Raw genomic sequence first — 13,716 nt, 5'->3', positions numbered from 1 at the left:
TATTATAGTTAATTATTGAGCTCGAACTAATTTGATTAATTTTTAAATGATTTTTTTTTAAAATTAAATATAAACTATTTAATTTTACTACGATTCAAACTTAAATTTAAGATTTAAAATTTAAATCGAACTTAAATCAAACTTAAACTTAAGGATAATAAATCGAGCCTAAGCATAAGCTTTTACATTTTAACTCAGCTTAACTCGTTTACTGTCCTAATTACAGATCAGGAGGAGAGGAAGCAAACTTTTATACTCCAGGATCTCGTAGTAGCGTGGTTGGTCTCGTCCCAAAGCTAAAATACAAGGCCGGTGTTTTATCGATGTGCAGAGAGCGAGAGACCACACCACACTGCAGTGTCCAACCGCTTTGGAGCATCGAGTGGGAGCTTTACGTGCGGGGAGTGAACGAGGCGGAAGCTCTTCGATTCCCTCACTTCCCTCCCTTTTGTTCGCTCGCCTCTTTCGAACCCTAGAAAATAACTGAGGATCCTCTTTTCCACTTCTGCTCCCAACTTTGTGAATCTTCTTGCTTCGGAGGATGCGCGTCTGCTCTATTCTGGGCCCGTTTCGACCCTGAATTGACGTCGTATTGCGGTTGCCACAGCTTTCCAGGTTGTCTGAGGACGCCAGCATTGGATGGGTTCGCCAACGAGGAGGCTCCTTGCTGTGCCTTCTGTGCTGGATAAAATCTAGGTCGTTAGTCGGGTTAGAGAAGCTTCGTGGCTTACATTGGAATTGGCGTTTTTGCTCGATTAGGATTCGAAACTCTTGGATGTGGAGCTTCTTCGGTTTAAGCTCGTTCTTCAATTTTAGCTGTTGGTAATTTTTTGGTTGCAACTACTGTTATGATTGGCGAGCCCTAGTGCTTGTGAGGTAAAAATAATCTTGTTGGCTTCTGAGCGAGTTGGACTTGACTATCCGCTGCTTGTCTGTTATTGGTGAACATAGTCTTGGCCTGCAGAGTGAGCTTCTGTGGAGCGGCTGGAGTGAGCAGAGAAATTAAGGACTGGAAGAGAGATGAGGTGGACATGAGTAGGTTGTCAATCCGGCCCCGTCCTCTTGACATTCATAAGAAGCTTCCCGTCATAAAATCTGCTAAGGAATTTGAGGATGATGAAGCACTCACTATCGCCCCTTCCACTCGAAACTCACCATTGCATCGTGCTGCTAACGAGAATGACAACGAGGTGATTTGGAGCCCTTTCTAGATGAATTGTGTTTGTTGCTTCATATTCTTCTAGTGTCATAGCCGTGATTCTCATCTCTTTTTGGACAAATTAAATTTGTTGCTCCATGTTCTCCTGTATCACAATGATTTATCATTGTTGCTAATCTAATTATAATGAAATTGATTGAACATTTAACAAAGAATATGTAAAAGATCAAGCCAGTTAAGTATAATGACCTATTTATCTAAAGAGATGCTTTCAAGTTATTGAATTGCACAAGTGAATTTTTGACAAGTATGCTCATGTGCTTTCTATGGAAGAACAATTTTGGAGGATGTTTGAGTTCTTGTTTTCATGTTGTTAAATTGTATTTTGACCTCTCTACGGTTCTAAAGCAACTTGAACTTTCTGTATGCATTACAAAATTATTTTTGTTCACCTTTCTACATTAGTTTACTCCACATGTATGTTCCAAAGGCATATTATAATACCATTGCATTTTTTTTTATTATTGAACCATATCTAAAGACATAAAGGGAAAAACTAAAGAAACCGTCTTTTTTCTTTTGAAACTGCACAAGCTAGTTTTGCTTCTCTTAGAAAAGTGTTTGTTCTTTTTGATAGATTGCACTTTTCTCTAGTGATTTTTGTGGTTACATAACAGTGAAAGTAAACTCATTTTTGAGGCAGTAACTTAATGGATATCATGCATCTTTTTTTAGACAATTCCAACTCCTGGAAAGAAGATTTCACAAGAAATTCCTACTCCACAATTCAACATTGTGGATACATATGAAATAGATTATTCTTGCACGTTTGCACAGACCGCCTCTTATATACGTGGAAGAGGAGGTTTGTCACCATGATTTTAATCCAAGTTAACACAAATTAATATATTCTGCATATCTTGTACATGATAATGTTGACTAAATGTCTGTTTACCCTTTTCAGCTAGGGTTGAGATTTGTGAGTCTGTTGAGTATGACCTTGATAATGAGGATGAGGATTGGCTTGAAGAGATTAACCGGGAGAGGAAGATCCTTTCATCAGAAAAGTAATGATTGAACTCTAATTACTCTTTAACCAAGTTATTGTTATTATGAGAAACATTTCCTGCCTTGTGACCAATTTGAACAGAGCATAAAATAGCATAATACACAAGATTAAAAAGCAGAAGAACAACAATATCAATGAAGTAGGATAATTTATAATAAAGGAAACAACTAAGCCTTTGTTCCACTTAGCATGGAGTCTAAAAGCACTAAAATAAATCACGTCTCATAAGTGCTAAAGAGAAGTGAGGGAATAAAATAACACTGAAATAATGAAATATTTCACCAGTTGTGCGAAAACTTCAAATCCAATACTAGTACTGTCTAGACGACCAAATGTAAATGTGCATACCAATTGACACCAACCACTTTCCTTAAGTGTTTAATAGGAAAATATGATTAATTACCTTAGGTAGCCCCCTTTTACCTATTTATATTATTATTTAATGTAAACATTACAAATAGGTCCCTAGTAGTAATGTCATTTGCATTTTGAGTCCTAAGCTCGCAACACTCTCTTAGGTACTCTCCCCCAAGCTAGTTGATGTATTGTGGAACCGTAAATATATACTCAATTCTAAGTTTTTTGGGATTTAGTTTGCAAGTTTGTTAGTTGTCATTGGAGCTGCTAAATAAGGTGACAATTTGATTGGATTACACTTTATAATTGATAATGGTGGCAATTGATCTCTATGTGTTTTGTTCTGGTTTTTTAATGGATTTGAGGTTGGATATGGACACTTGTTTGTCATAATAGAAGTACATTGGTTCTGTAGGCTCCTAAAGTAACTAGGTGGTCAAGTGTTCAACACTAATAAATTCACTTGTTGCTAGGACCATTACCTTACGCTCTGCCATTACAGTTTGTTTATTGACTAGAACAATCCACATTACCTCCTAGGAGAAGGCAATAGCCTGTGGATTGCTTATGTATAAGAGAACCTATCTAATGTGCATTAGTGTACCCTTTAATTTGAATTGATTTTAATCTTAAGATAATAAATATTTTTTTTTAGTATTCTCGTGGTAAAATTCCTAAGGCAGCAATGATCACAATATAATATGACATCTCTAGAAACTAACTCAATAATTGTAAATGTGATGCTAGTTCCTTACAATTGTAAGGTAGTTTAGTTTCTCTATGACTTCCTAACATAGTTATTGAAGGCGCTTGCTTGGCCAAGGTGCTGTCTGATGAGCCTCTTGTGCCTAGTTGCCCTAAGTGTGCGTCTTGTAAGAGGCGACAGGCGCGCTTGCGACACAATTTTTCTCGCATCATTGAAGCGAGATGTCCAAATGCAATCATGCCCAAATTAAACTTTTTAAAGTTCATTCCATACCTATAATTATCCTTTTAATTAATTACATAGCATGCATGCAACGCTAATTTCTCTATTTGTGAATGAGACTAGAACGTTTTTGAACATGTAAGTATAAATATTTAGAAAATATTAAATAAATTTATTATAAAAAATAAAATTAAAATAATTTTTTATTTTGTGTGAAGCTTCATTCTAAAAGAAGAAACAAGCTGATGCAAAAAACTTAAATGATTTAATTTTTATTAAGTATAATAGAGCTTTGAGGCGTGACATTATTGATCCGATTTTTTTTAGATGAAATAGATGATAGCAATGAATAATTGATGGGGGATTGAAATATAACACTAATGAAGAAAATGATTTAGTATTTGATGATGATAATTTGACTTCGAGTGAAGTTACATGAGCTTTTGAAGTTGGTGAAAATGCTTACAGTTTTAGATCTTAAGTTTCATCGTCTTCAAAAGAAGTAAGGCAACTACATCAAAAGGAATTAGGAGAATATATTCTACAAGTCAAGTTACTGATGAAGAGGAGAAAGAGATCAACCTTGAGGAAGCCGATGAAGATTCAACTATACAAATCTGAAATATCTGGTTATATAATTGAGGAAGATGATGATGATTTTGATGATTTAGATATTAAAGTTTTTTTTAAATTTGAATTATGAGTATGACGTATATATTTGATAGTGAATTTTAGATTTACATTATTGTTTACTATTTTATAAACTATAGTTTTATTAGTAAAATATTTTGATAGAAATTCTTTTTATATATATTTGAATTGTAAAAATTTATACTTAAGAGTGCCTTACTTGGATAAGGCGTGCACCTCACATTGCACTGCACTTCAGCCCTCATAGAAGCTATGTTCTTTTAAACGCCTCACTCGTTAAATAACTATGCTTCCTAAGATCAATTATTGGTAGTGAAGTAGAACACTTTATAGTATAGTGATGTGGATGCCGAGGTGGATGCCTTTGTTGAACACCACTATAGTTGAAAGCAAATTAGCTACTGCCTAATTTCTAGCTACGACTATAGTAGAAATAAATTAGCTATTGCCTAATTAGTAGAAAAACAATAATGACCTAATTTAACTAATTCTATAGTAGAAATAAATAATGACTTAATTAGGGGGCGTTTGGTACGCGCGTTTTCTATTTTCATTTTCTAGAAAACGCGCGTTTTCTGAAAAACGATGTTTGGTTTGCGTTTTCCCTGCGCGTTTTCTAAAAAATTGGCTATCGTTTTCTAGAAAAACAGAAAATGATAAAAAGTCGTTTTCTGTTTTCTAGAAAACGCGCGTTTTCCAGAAAATGAAAATGAAAACGGTGCAAACCAAACGCACCCTTAGTTTTTCTATTTTTGATTCTTTGTTTCCTTTATGGTTGGTCTTTTCTGAATCATGTAATGCTTGACTCCTTATATAAGGAGTGTTATTATTAATAAAGGAGAGAAGAAAAATTGAGTAATTTGGACTCTGTATAGTGCGAGTTTCCCCCCTCCATTCCCTCTTACGTGTTGCATAACCAAGTACGGGTCCGGATCTCGACCTGTGACTCATTCCTAGACTCGAAACCATAACAACTTGGTATCAAAGCCGATCATGGGTGACACAAATCTTATCACATCCAAATTCGATGCCTTCATGGAAAGATTGACCTTGCAACAACAAGTTTTTATCGAGCAAATCACCTCTTGCCAGCGAGGACTAGAGGAGTAGATGACTGAGTTATCTCGTACTGTTCAATAGATAAGATGATGACTGATGCCCACCGCAAATAGCCCTACTAGCGTGCAGTGTGGCCCTTCCAAAGCCTCGGAGGTTAGACCTGAACCGTCAATCAGCGACACCCTAGTTCCGTGGTACTCAAAGATGGAGTTTCCCACCTATTCTTGAGAAGGGGATCCATTGGGTTGGATTAAAAGGTGTGAAAAATTCTGTGCCAACCAAAGGATCACAGAAATTGATAAGGCTGGCCTTGCTACCTTTCACTTGGTGGGGAAATCCAACTTTGGTTTGATCAGATGGAATAGGAAGAGCCAGATATGACTTGAAGCAATTTAAAAACCATTGCCATTTCCACTTTGGGCCGCCTATGAGCAACAACCCTCTAGGAGAGCTATCAAATCTGAAGCAAACAGGTTCGGTAGTAGACTACTAGCGGTAGTTCCACCTTGCCCGGACCTCGGACCTCGGACCTTTGACCACAATAACAGATTGACTTATTCGACTAGTCGAAGATCTTCATATCGACATCGAACTGTAGAAGCCTGAAAACCTGGGCATTGCAATGAATATAGCCAGGACATTAGAACGGAAGCAATGCTTCCATCAGGGGGGGGGGGGTAGCTGCACACGAATTGGGACATGATCACAACCAAGCTCAACACCAGTAGAGGCCCTCCTTTGCCGAAGACCAAGAGGACATTACCAAGGAGACTCCACTTGCTTTATTCTTCAGGTGTCTGACCCGTGCTGAGATGGTATAACGGAGAGCCAAGGCCCTCTGTTTTAACTGTGATGAGTCCTATTCCATGGGTTATAAGTGTAAGCGCCTGTTTTGGATTGAAGTGCCTAATGATGACAGGGAAGGTGAGGAAGAAGGGGAAGTGGATTCGGAAATTTCCCTTGGCGTTATACCTTGCTTTCACGCTTGAGGATAAGCTTAACATTGAGGGGGGGGAGTGATGATGTGGACGCCGCTATAGTTAGAAGCAAATTAGCTACTGCTATAATAGAAATAAAATAGCTGCCTAATTAGTAGAAAAACAAATAATGACTTAATTTAACTACTACTGTAGAAATAAATAATGACCTCATTAGTTTTTCTATTTTTGATTCATTGTTTCCTTTATGGGTTGGCCTTTTCTGAGTCGTGTCATGTTTGACTCCTTATATAAGGAGTGTTATTATTAATAAAGGGGAGAAGAAAAATTGAGTAATTTGAACTCTGTTTAGGATGAGTCTTTCCCCTTCCCTTTCCCCTTACGTGTTGCATGACTAAATATGGATCCGGATCTCGACATGTGACTCGATCCTGCACTCGGGACCATAACATATAGGATAAAAGAGTGAATGAAAAGTAGATAGAAAGAAATAAAAGGTTTAAATTCGAGGCAAATTTGAGTCTGATAGAGGACTAGCGAGCCTAAGTCGGTATAAAGTGTTGGAACATGCTTATATCTTAGCCTTAGACTATGTACATGGTAGTCAAGATTACGATAACTATGAGATCTTATGATCCAAATTGCTTTAAATGATCCAAATCTCAAGTAGCATCTGAATTAGGATATGATCTAACAAACTAGGATTTAATTCTATGCTTATTATTTTTTAATCTTAGTTCCAACAATCTTGACTAGATATTATATATTTACATTAAATTAGAATTTTAAAGATGGACATCAAATTTTCAAGTCATATCATTTGTATTTTTTTTAAAGTTATATAAGATTCCTTTTAGCTCTTACAGACAAAGTCACATCCACTTTTAGGTTAATTAGATATATGATTTTTATAAATGAAGACACTTTAAAAAAGTTTCAAATTTTAGGATATAAGTAAATAGACATGAGTAACTCAAAAAATTTAAATACTAATATTTGATCAATATAAACTAAAATCAATATATACATAATATTATATAACTAACTTGCTAACTTATAAATTATAATTGATGGTACAACCGATGACAGTTATAACATAATATAACCTAACTTATATTATAAGATAATATGATGAATAATACATGTTATAAATTTTTTAACAGTTAGATAACTTATTATTTATAAATTTTATGTACTCGTAATAAGTTTACAAGGGACAAGTTAAAGTTTATAAGTTAGATATTATAATTTATCACTATCCCTAATCCCTTTAGCATGCTTGTGTTCCTTTCTTCCCTCTTGACGCGGACCACTCCTACTTCCTACCACATGTAAGTAAGAGTCCGCATGTCGGGCCTTTAACTCGGTCAACACGGGAGCCATGTGGCATGATATGAGATTTAGTCAACATAAACTCCACGTGACATGTCAATTGCCGAGCTGACTCGATTAGTCGAGTTGCCGACCTCTTGACTTCTTATGCAATTTGACCTACCAAGCCGACTCGATTAGCCGAGTCACCAACCTCCCAATTTCTGACCAGCCTGACCTGCTGAGCCAACTTGATTAGCCGAGTTGCTAACCAACTAGTTCGAACAATCGATTCATCGACCTCTCGATTTCCTGAGCTTGACCTGCCGAGCCAACTCAATTAGCCGAGCCGCCGACCTCCCTACTTGATTTGTATCTGCCACATCATCGAGGCAAACAAGGCTATGATCCCCTCTCGCCCATAATCTCTTGCCCACTCCTCCCATAATCTCCTCCCCACCTCTCCATGATCTAGTAGGGTACCTCACATTTATAAAAGGCCAGGTTCATGCTCCGCAGAGGGGGTTTCTCTCTCACTAACTCAACCTCTCTCATTTACTTTGTCCCCTTTTTCATCGAAACATCATGATGCCTTAGTGTGAAAAGAATTGATGTGGAAAAATTCACTTCATACACAATGGGAATAGCCAGTATTATATACAAAATTACTAAAGAAGAGAGAATAGAAAACTAATTATTCCTAAAGATATCTTTCTAACTAAATCTCTTAATTTAAGGGTTTTTCTACTCTGTGCTCACAACTGTTTATTCTTGTGAATTTATTTCTGTACAAGCTATTCATCACTTTCCTCAAGCTGAGGAATAGATGCTTTCTATTTCCAGCTTGACTATAAGATCATGAAATATAGAACTGTTCAGTCCCTTTATTAACACATCAACCAATTGTAATTCTTGTTGGAAATGTGAATGGAATAAAGAGGTGGAGACGAAGAGACTCTATTGTGCATGGGTTTAGTCCCACATTAGAAGTCTCTTGGGTTTATTGTTGGTTTAAATTAGGACACATGCATTGTAAACATATGCATGAGGAGAGACTCTCTCACGCGTGAGTGCGTAGGGGTGAGTGCAAATTCAGGGCCCGGATTGTACTAAACCAAGGTTGACTCGTGCGCGAACACGACTTGCGCATGTCGAATGCCGGACCGGTTGAGGTAAAATTTACCCAAAAGAATGAACCAATATATTGGCACTTGAATCTTGCTCAAGGGTGTAATGGAAGCATTAATGTGAAATTAATGTTGATTCCGTAACGTCTCGACATTAATGGCGACATTAAACTCATTAATGGTGATTTCGTAACGTCTCAGTATTAATGACGACATTAATCTCATTAATAATGATTCTGTAACGTCTCGACATTAATAAAGACATTAAACCCATTAATGACGAAATTAAATTCAGCATTAAATGATTATAATTTGATCATTTATTGCAGGCAAGATGAGAGCTCCTATATAAGGAGGCTGGATCTTGAGCAAAGCGAATAAAAAACAAAAGTAAAGCGAAAGCGAAGCAAAAGCAAGAGAATTCCTCCACCTTCGTTTCCCGATTCTTTTCTCTCAGTCGTGCATCCGCTCGGCTAAACTACTTGTGATAGCACTCAGGTGCATTCTCAGTTCGCCACGAACAACCAGTGCTTGGTTGCGTTCGTGGTTTTGCCGTTGTATCAGAAACCTCGAAGCACAGCCGGAGGTGGGACGAATCTGTTTCAAGGAAACTGCGTCGATCGCAGGCCTCGGTCTGCTCTCTGTTTGTCCGCTCGGTTGGACTCTTCATCTGCTGGGTCGGCCACTCGCCCTTCTGATCTGCCCGACCGGTCTCCTGTCTGCAGTCTGCTCGGACGCTTTGATTGCTCATACTCTAAGGTCAGAAAACCAGCCCCTGCTGGTAGCCTGAGATTATCTGCTCAGGTCATCTTAATTGTGAGTTGAATTTAATTCGAGTATTTAGATTCAGCTAATTTCCTGTAAATCTCCGGTTACAGATTGTTTGGTTTGCAACAATCTTGAAACATATTCGATTCTGTTGAGATGGTCACGGAACGAAATGTTGAGGTGCAACAGACTCAACACGTGCAGGCCCCCTTCACCCCGATTGGAACTGTGCCAATCAGTCATGGGGAAAAGCCAGAGAAGTTCAGTGGACTGAACTTCAAGAGGTGGCAGCAGAAGATGCTCTTCTACCTGACCACGCTCAATCTGGCTCGGTTCTTGACCGAGGACCCTCCTAAGCGCACTGAGGATGCTGATGCACAAACCATCAGTACAGTGGAGGCATGGACTCATTCTGAGTTCCTTTGCCGAAACTATATCCTCAATTGTCTTGCCGACTTGTTGTACGTTGTGTATAGTATGAAGAGAACGGCTAAGGAGCTGTGAGAGTCCCTGGACAAGAAATACAAGACGGAGGATGCAGGGGCAAAGAAGTTCATCGTGGGCCGATTCCTGGACTACAAGATGGTTGACTCCAAGACGGTGATTAGCCAAGTCCAGGAGCTTCAGGTGATCTTGCACGAGATCCACTCAGAAGGGATGGTTCTGAGTGAAACCTTCCAGGTGGCTGCTATCATTGAGAAACTGCCTCTCGGCTGGAAGGACTTTGTTAGAATAAGTATAGGGGTAGTTTGGTCTTTTGGTTTATTTCTTCTTTTCTATATAAAGGTCTAACTCGTGGTTCCTAAAGATACACGAGATTTTAGGTTTTACTTTGTTCATAGTATCAGAGCCAGGTTAAAACCCTAAACCTAATTTCCTTATCCCTCCCGCGCCAACCCTAACTTCCTTTCCTTGCGCCGCTACCTCACGACGCATCTACCCAGCAGTGCCGCAACCTTGGCGACGCTTCTTATCTCTCGCCACGCCTCTCCCTCGTTAGCGCCGCGCATCTCCCTCGCCGCGAGCAGCTCGCTGCGCCCGATCTTCCTCTGGTCCCAGCCAGCAACGACAGCGCGAGCTTTCCCTCGTCGCGCCTCTCTCGCAGCACCTCTGCGCCGCCGCCGCCTTCGGTTCTCTGTGCCGCCGCCGCCTTCTGTTCTCACATTTCTTCTCACACGAAGCTAGGGCCCGCCCGCGAGCTTTCCCTGCGCCACCTCCTCTTTCTTTCTTCTCTCCGGCCGGAGGCTTCTTCTGCTCTCTCGCGAGTTGGCTGCGCAGGGAGAAAAAACACAATCTTTTGGTGATCCGCTGCTGGTACGCCTCCCACCAGTTCTCTTCCAAAACGCGAGTTCTCTTTCGCTCTCTCGCCAGTTGCGCTTCTTCCCCCGAGACCAGAAGATCCGTCTGACAGCTGTGGTTCTCCTGTTTTTCCAGCCCTCCTACCTGGCCGTCTGCTGCTGTTGGCTCTCCTGGCAAAAGCCTTTCCAAAACAGATCCGTCTGGTTCACAGCTCTATTCATGGCTGCATCTGGCGCCCCAAAGCCAGATACCTCAATCTTTACCAATCATATAACTGCACCTCTTTCTTCCGAGCAGTTGGATGGTAAAAATTATATCTCTTGGGCATCTCACATTGAGCTTTGGCTTGTTGGACAAGGTTATGAGACACATCTCACTCAAACTGAAGAAGATGTTCAAGTCGCCGATCGTCCTCTGTGGAAGAAGGTTGACGCTCAGTTATGTTGTATTATCCGAGCCACCATCCATTCATCTCTTAGGAATGTCTTCCGTACTCACAAAACCTGCAAAGCTGTTTGGACACAAGCTCAACAACTCTTTACAAACACCTCTCGGCGACTCTATCAAGTTTGTGAAGATCTCATGACCATCCTCAGCGCCCATCAGATTAAGGATTCAATGTCAACTTATCTGGGTTCAGTGTCTAGCCTTCTTTGTGACTTCAATGAACTGCTCCCACCTGCGGTCGATCCTGTTGAAGAGCTTGAAAATCGGAAGAAATTTTTTATGTCTTTGGCTTTATATGGTCTGCCCACAGATTATTCTCATGTCTGTGACCAGATCCTGGGCAGTCCCACAGAAGCTACCATGGAAAATACCTGGGCGACTCTTCTCCGTGTCCCGGCCAAAGTTTTGACGATGCCTTCTTCTGTTCCTGTCGACTCGTCAGCTTTGGTCTCTCGACACAAAGGACCTCCACCTCGCAAGGGTGGCAAAGGACGCCCTTGGTGTGATCATTGCCACCGACCGGGACACACGATTGATAAATGCTGGAGTTTACATGGTCGTCCTCCTCGTGCTGCTCAGATTGTTCAGAGCTCTGTTGCTCCTTCAGCTTCCACTTCACAGTTAACACCTGATTCGACTTCAACACCTTCTTATTACTGACTTTTTGAAATGGTTTGAGGATCGACAGGCTTCGGGTTCCACTGCTACCATTGCAGACGCTGGTACTTCCTTTGCTGGCATATCTCGTTCTTTGGATCCTTGGGTTCTTGATTCTGGGGCCACTGATCATATCACTGGTAATAAATCCCTTTTTTCTTCTCTCACTACTTCCGGTTATTTACCAATGGTCACCATGGCCAATGGTTCCCAAACTCAATCCCAGGGTATTGGTATTGTTCATCCTTCTTCATCTCTTTCAATTCATATTGTTCTTTATGTTCCCGGCGCTCCTTTTAATCTATTGTCGATAAGTCAACTTACTCGATCTCTTGATTGTGTCATTTCTTTTACTAACACGTCTGTTTCCTTACAGGACCGGAGTACGGGGAGGATGATTGGCTTCGGATGTGAATCTCATGGCCTATATCGGCTTCAACAACCCTCTTTTGTTGGTTCGGCGGCGGCGGCATCTCCACTTCTTATCCATGCTCAGTTGGGACATCCAGGTCTTAATAAGTTGAAACAGTTACATCCTAGTCTTTTTCACTTAGAGTCTTTATCTTGTGCGTCGTGTCAATTAGGCAAGCATGTTCGTAGTTCTTTTTCTCCTCGTTTTGAGAGTCGGGCTATGTCTCCTTTTGCTTTGGTTCATTCTGATATTTGGGGTCCGAGTCGTGTTTCCTCTACAATGGGGGCAAGGTATTTTATTACTTTTATAGACGATTTTTCCCGTTGTACATGGTTATATCTAATGAAGGATCGTTCAGAATTGTTTTCTATTTTTGAATCCTTTTTCCTTGAAATAAAAACTCAATTTGGTACTTCCCTTCGAACTTTACAAAGTGATAATGCACGCGAGTATTTGTCTACTCAGTTTCGTACCTTCTTGACATCTCATGGTGTGTTGCATCGCACGTCTTGCCCTCATACCCCTCAACAGAATGGGGTTGCAGAACGCAAGAATCGTCATCTCCTTGAAACCACTCGAACTCTTCTTCTCCATTCTCATGTCCCTCATCAGTTTTGGGGTGATGCGGTACTTACTGCGTGTTATCTCATCAATCGCATTCCTTCATCCACTCTCCAGGGTAAAATACCTCATCAGGTACTTTATCCACATCAGTCCCTTCATCCTCTACCACCTCGGGTCTTTGGTTCTATTTGTTTTGCTCATGCTCCTCTTGATCCCGACATTGACAAACTCTCTCCCGGTCTCATAAGTGTGTCTTCCTTGGGTACCCACGGTCTCAGAAAGGGTACAAATGTTATTCCCCTACTCTTCGTCGGTACTTCATCTCTGCTGATGTCACGTTCTTTGAGTCGGTTTCTTTTTTTGGTCCTTCCACTTCACAGGCTGAGGTTTCTCCCTCTCCGCCTACACCAGTAACTATCTTTTGTCCTCCGGAGGCGCCTCTATCATCTCCAGCCTCGTCTCCTCCTTTGCAGGTTTATCAACGTCGTCCTCGTTCTGCTTTGCTGCCGACCAACACTGACACTGCTGTGGGCACATCTTTGGAGCCAAGTCCTTCGTCGTTTCCTCCGGTCCCATCTCCTGACTCTGATGTTCCTATTGCACTTCGAAAGGGTATGCGTTCCACTCGTAATCCTTCTCCTCACTATGTTTCTTTAAGCTATCATCGTCTTTCCCCATCCTATTATTATTGTCTGTCTTCCCTGTCGTCTGTTTCTCTTCCAAAGACTGCAGGTGATGCCTTTGCTCATCCAGGATGGAAACAGGCTATGCTTGATGAAATGAGTGCCTTACAGAGCAGTGGGACTTGGGATCTCGTTCCTCTACCTCCTGGGAAGTCAGTGGTTGGTTGTCGATGGGTGTTTACGGTAAAAATTGGTGTAGACGGCACGATTGATCGGCTTAAGGCTCGTCTTGTCGCTAAAGGCTATACTCAGGTATTTGGATTGGATTATGGAGACACCTTTTCTCC

General features: G+C 40.6%; 1 protein-coding gene across 2 annotated transcripts in view; it reads left to right on the top strand.

Annotated features, from left to right (window-relative positions):
* Nucleotides 1–267: 267 nt before the first annotated feature.
* LOC122025433 overlaps nt 268–13,716 on the top strand; it is a 48,093-nt gene continuing 34,644 nt past the window's right edge. The window contains exons 1-4 of one of the 2 annotated variants that reach the window (XM_042584249.1): nt 268–876; nt 965–1,190; nt 1,895–2,024; nt 2,124–2,226. In XM_042584249.1, coding sequence (XP_042440183.1) covers nt 1,032–1,190; nt 1,895–2,024; nt 2,124–2,226 — 392 coding nt within the window. In that variant the 5' untranslated portion in view covers nt 268–876; nt 965–1,031. Of the gene's footprint in view, nt 1,191–1,894; nt 2,025–2,123; nt 2,227–13,716 lie in introns of both variants that reach the window. The other variant, XM_042584242.1, reaches the window with a different exon arrangement.

Source organism: Zingiber officinale, chromosome 1A, assembly GCF_018446385.1.
Source record: "Zingiber officinale cultivar Zhangliang chromosome 1A, Zo_v1.1, whole genome shotgun sequence".
Lineage (NCBI taxonomy): Eukaryota > Viridiplantae > Streptophyta > Magnoliopsida > Zingiberales > Zingiberaceae > Zingiber > Zingiber officinale.
Note: the sequence above shows the minus strand (reverse complement) of the source record. Positions and strands in the feature narration are given on the sequence as shown.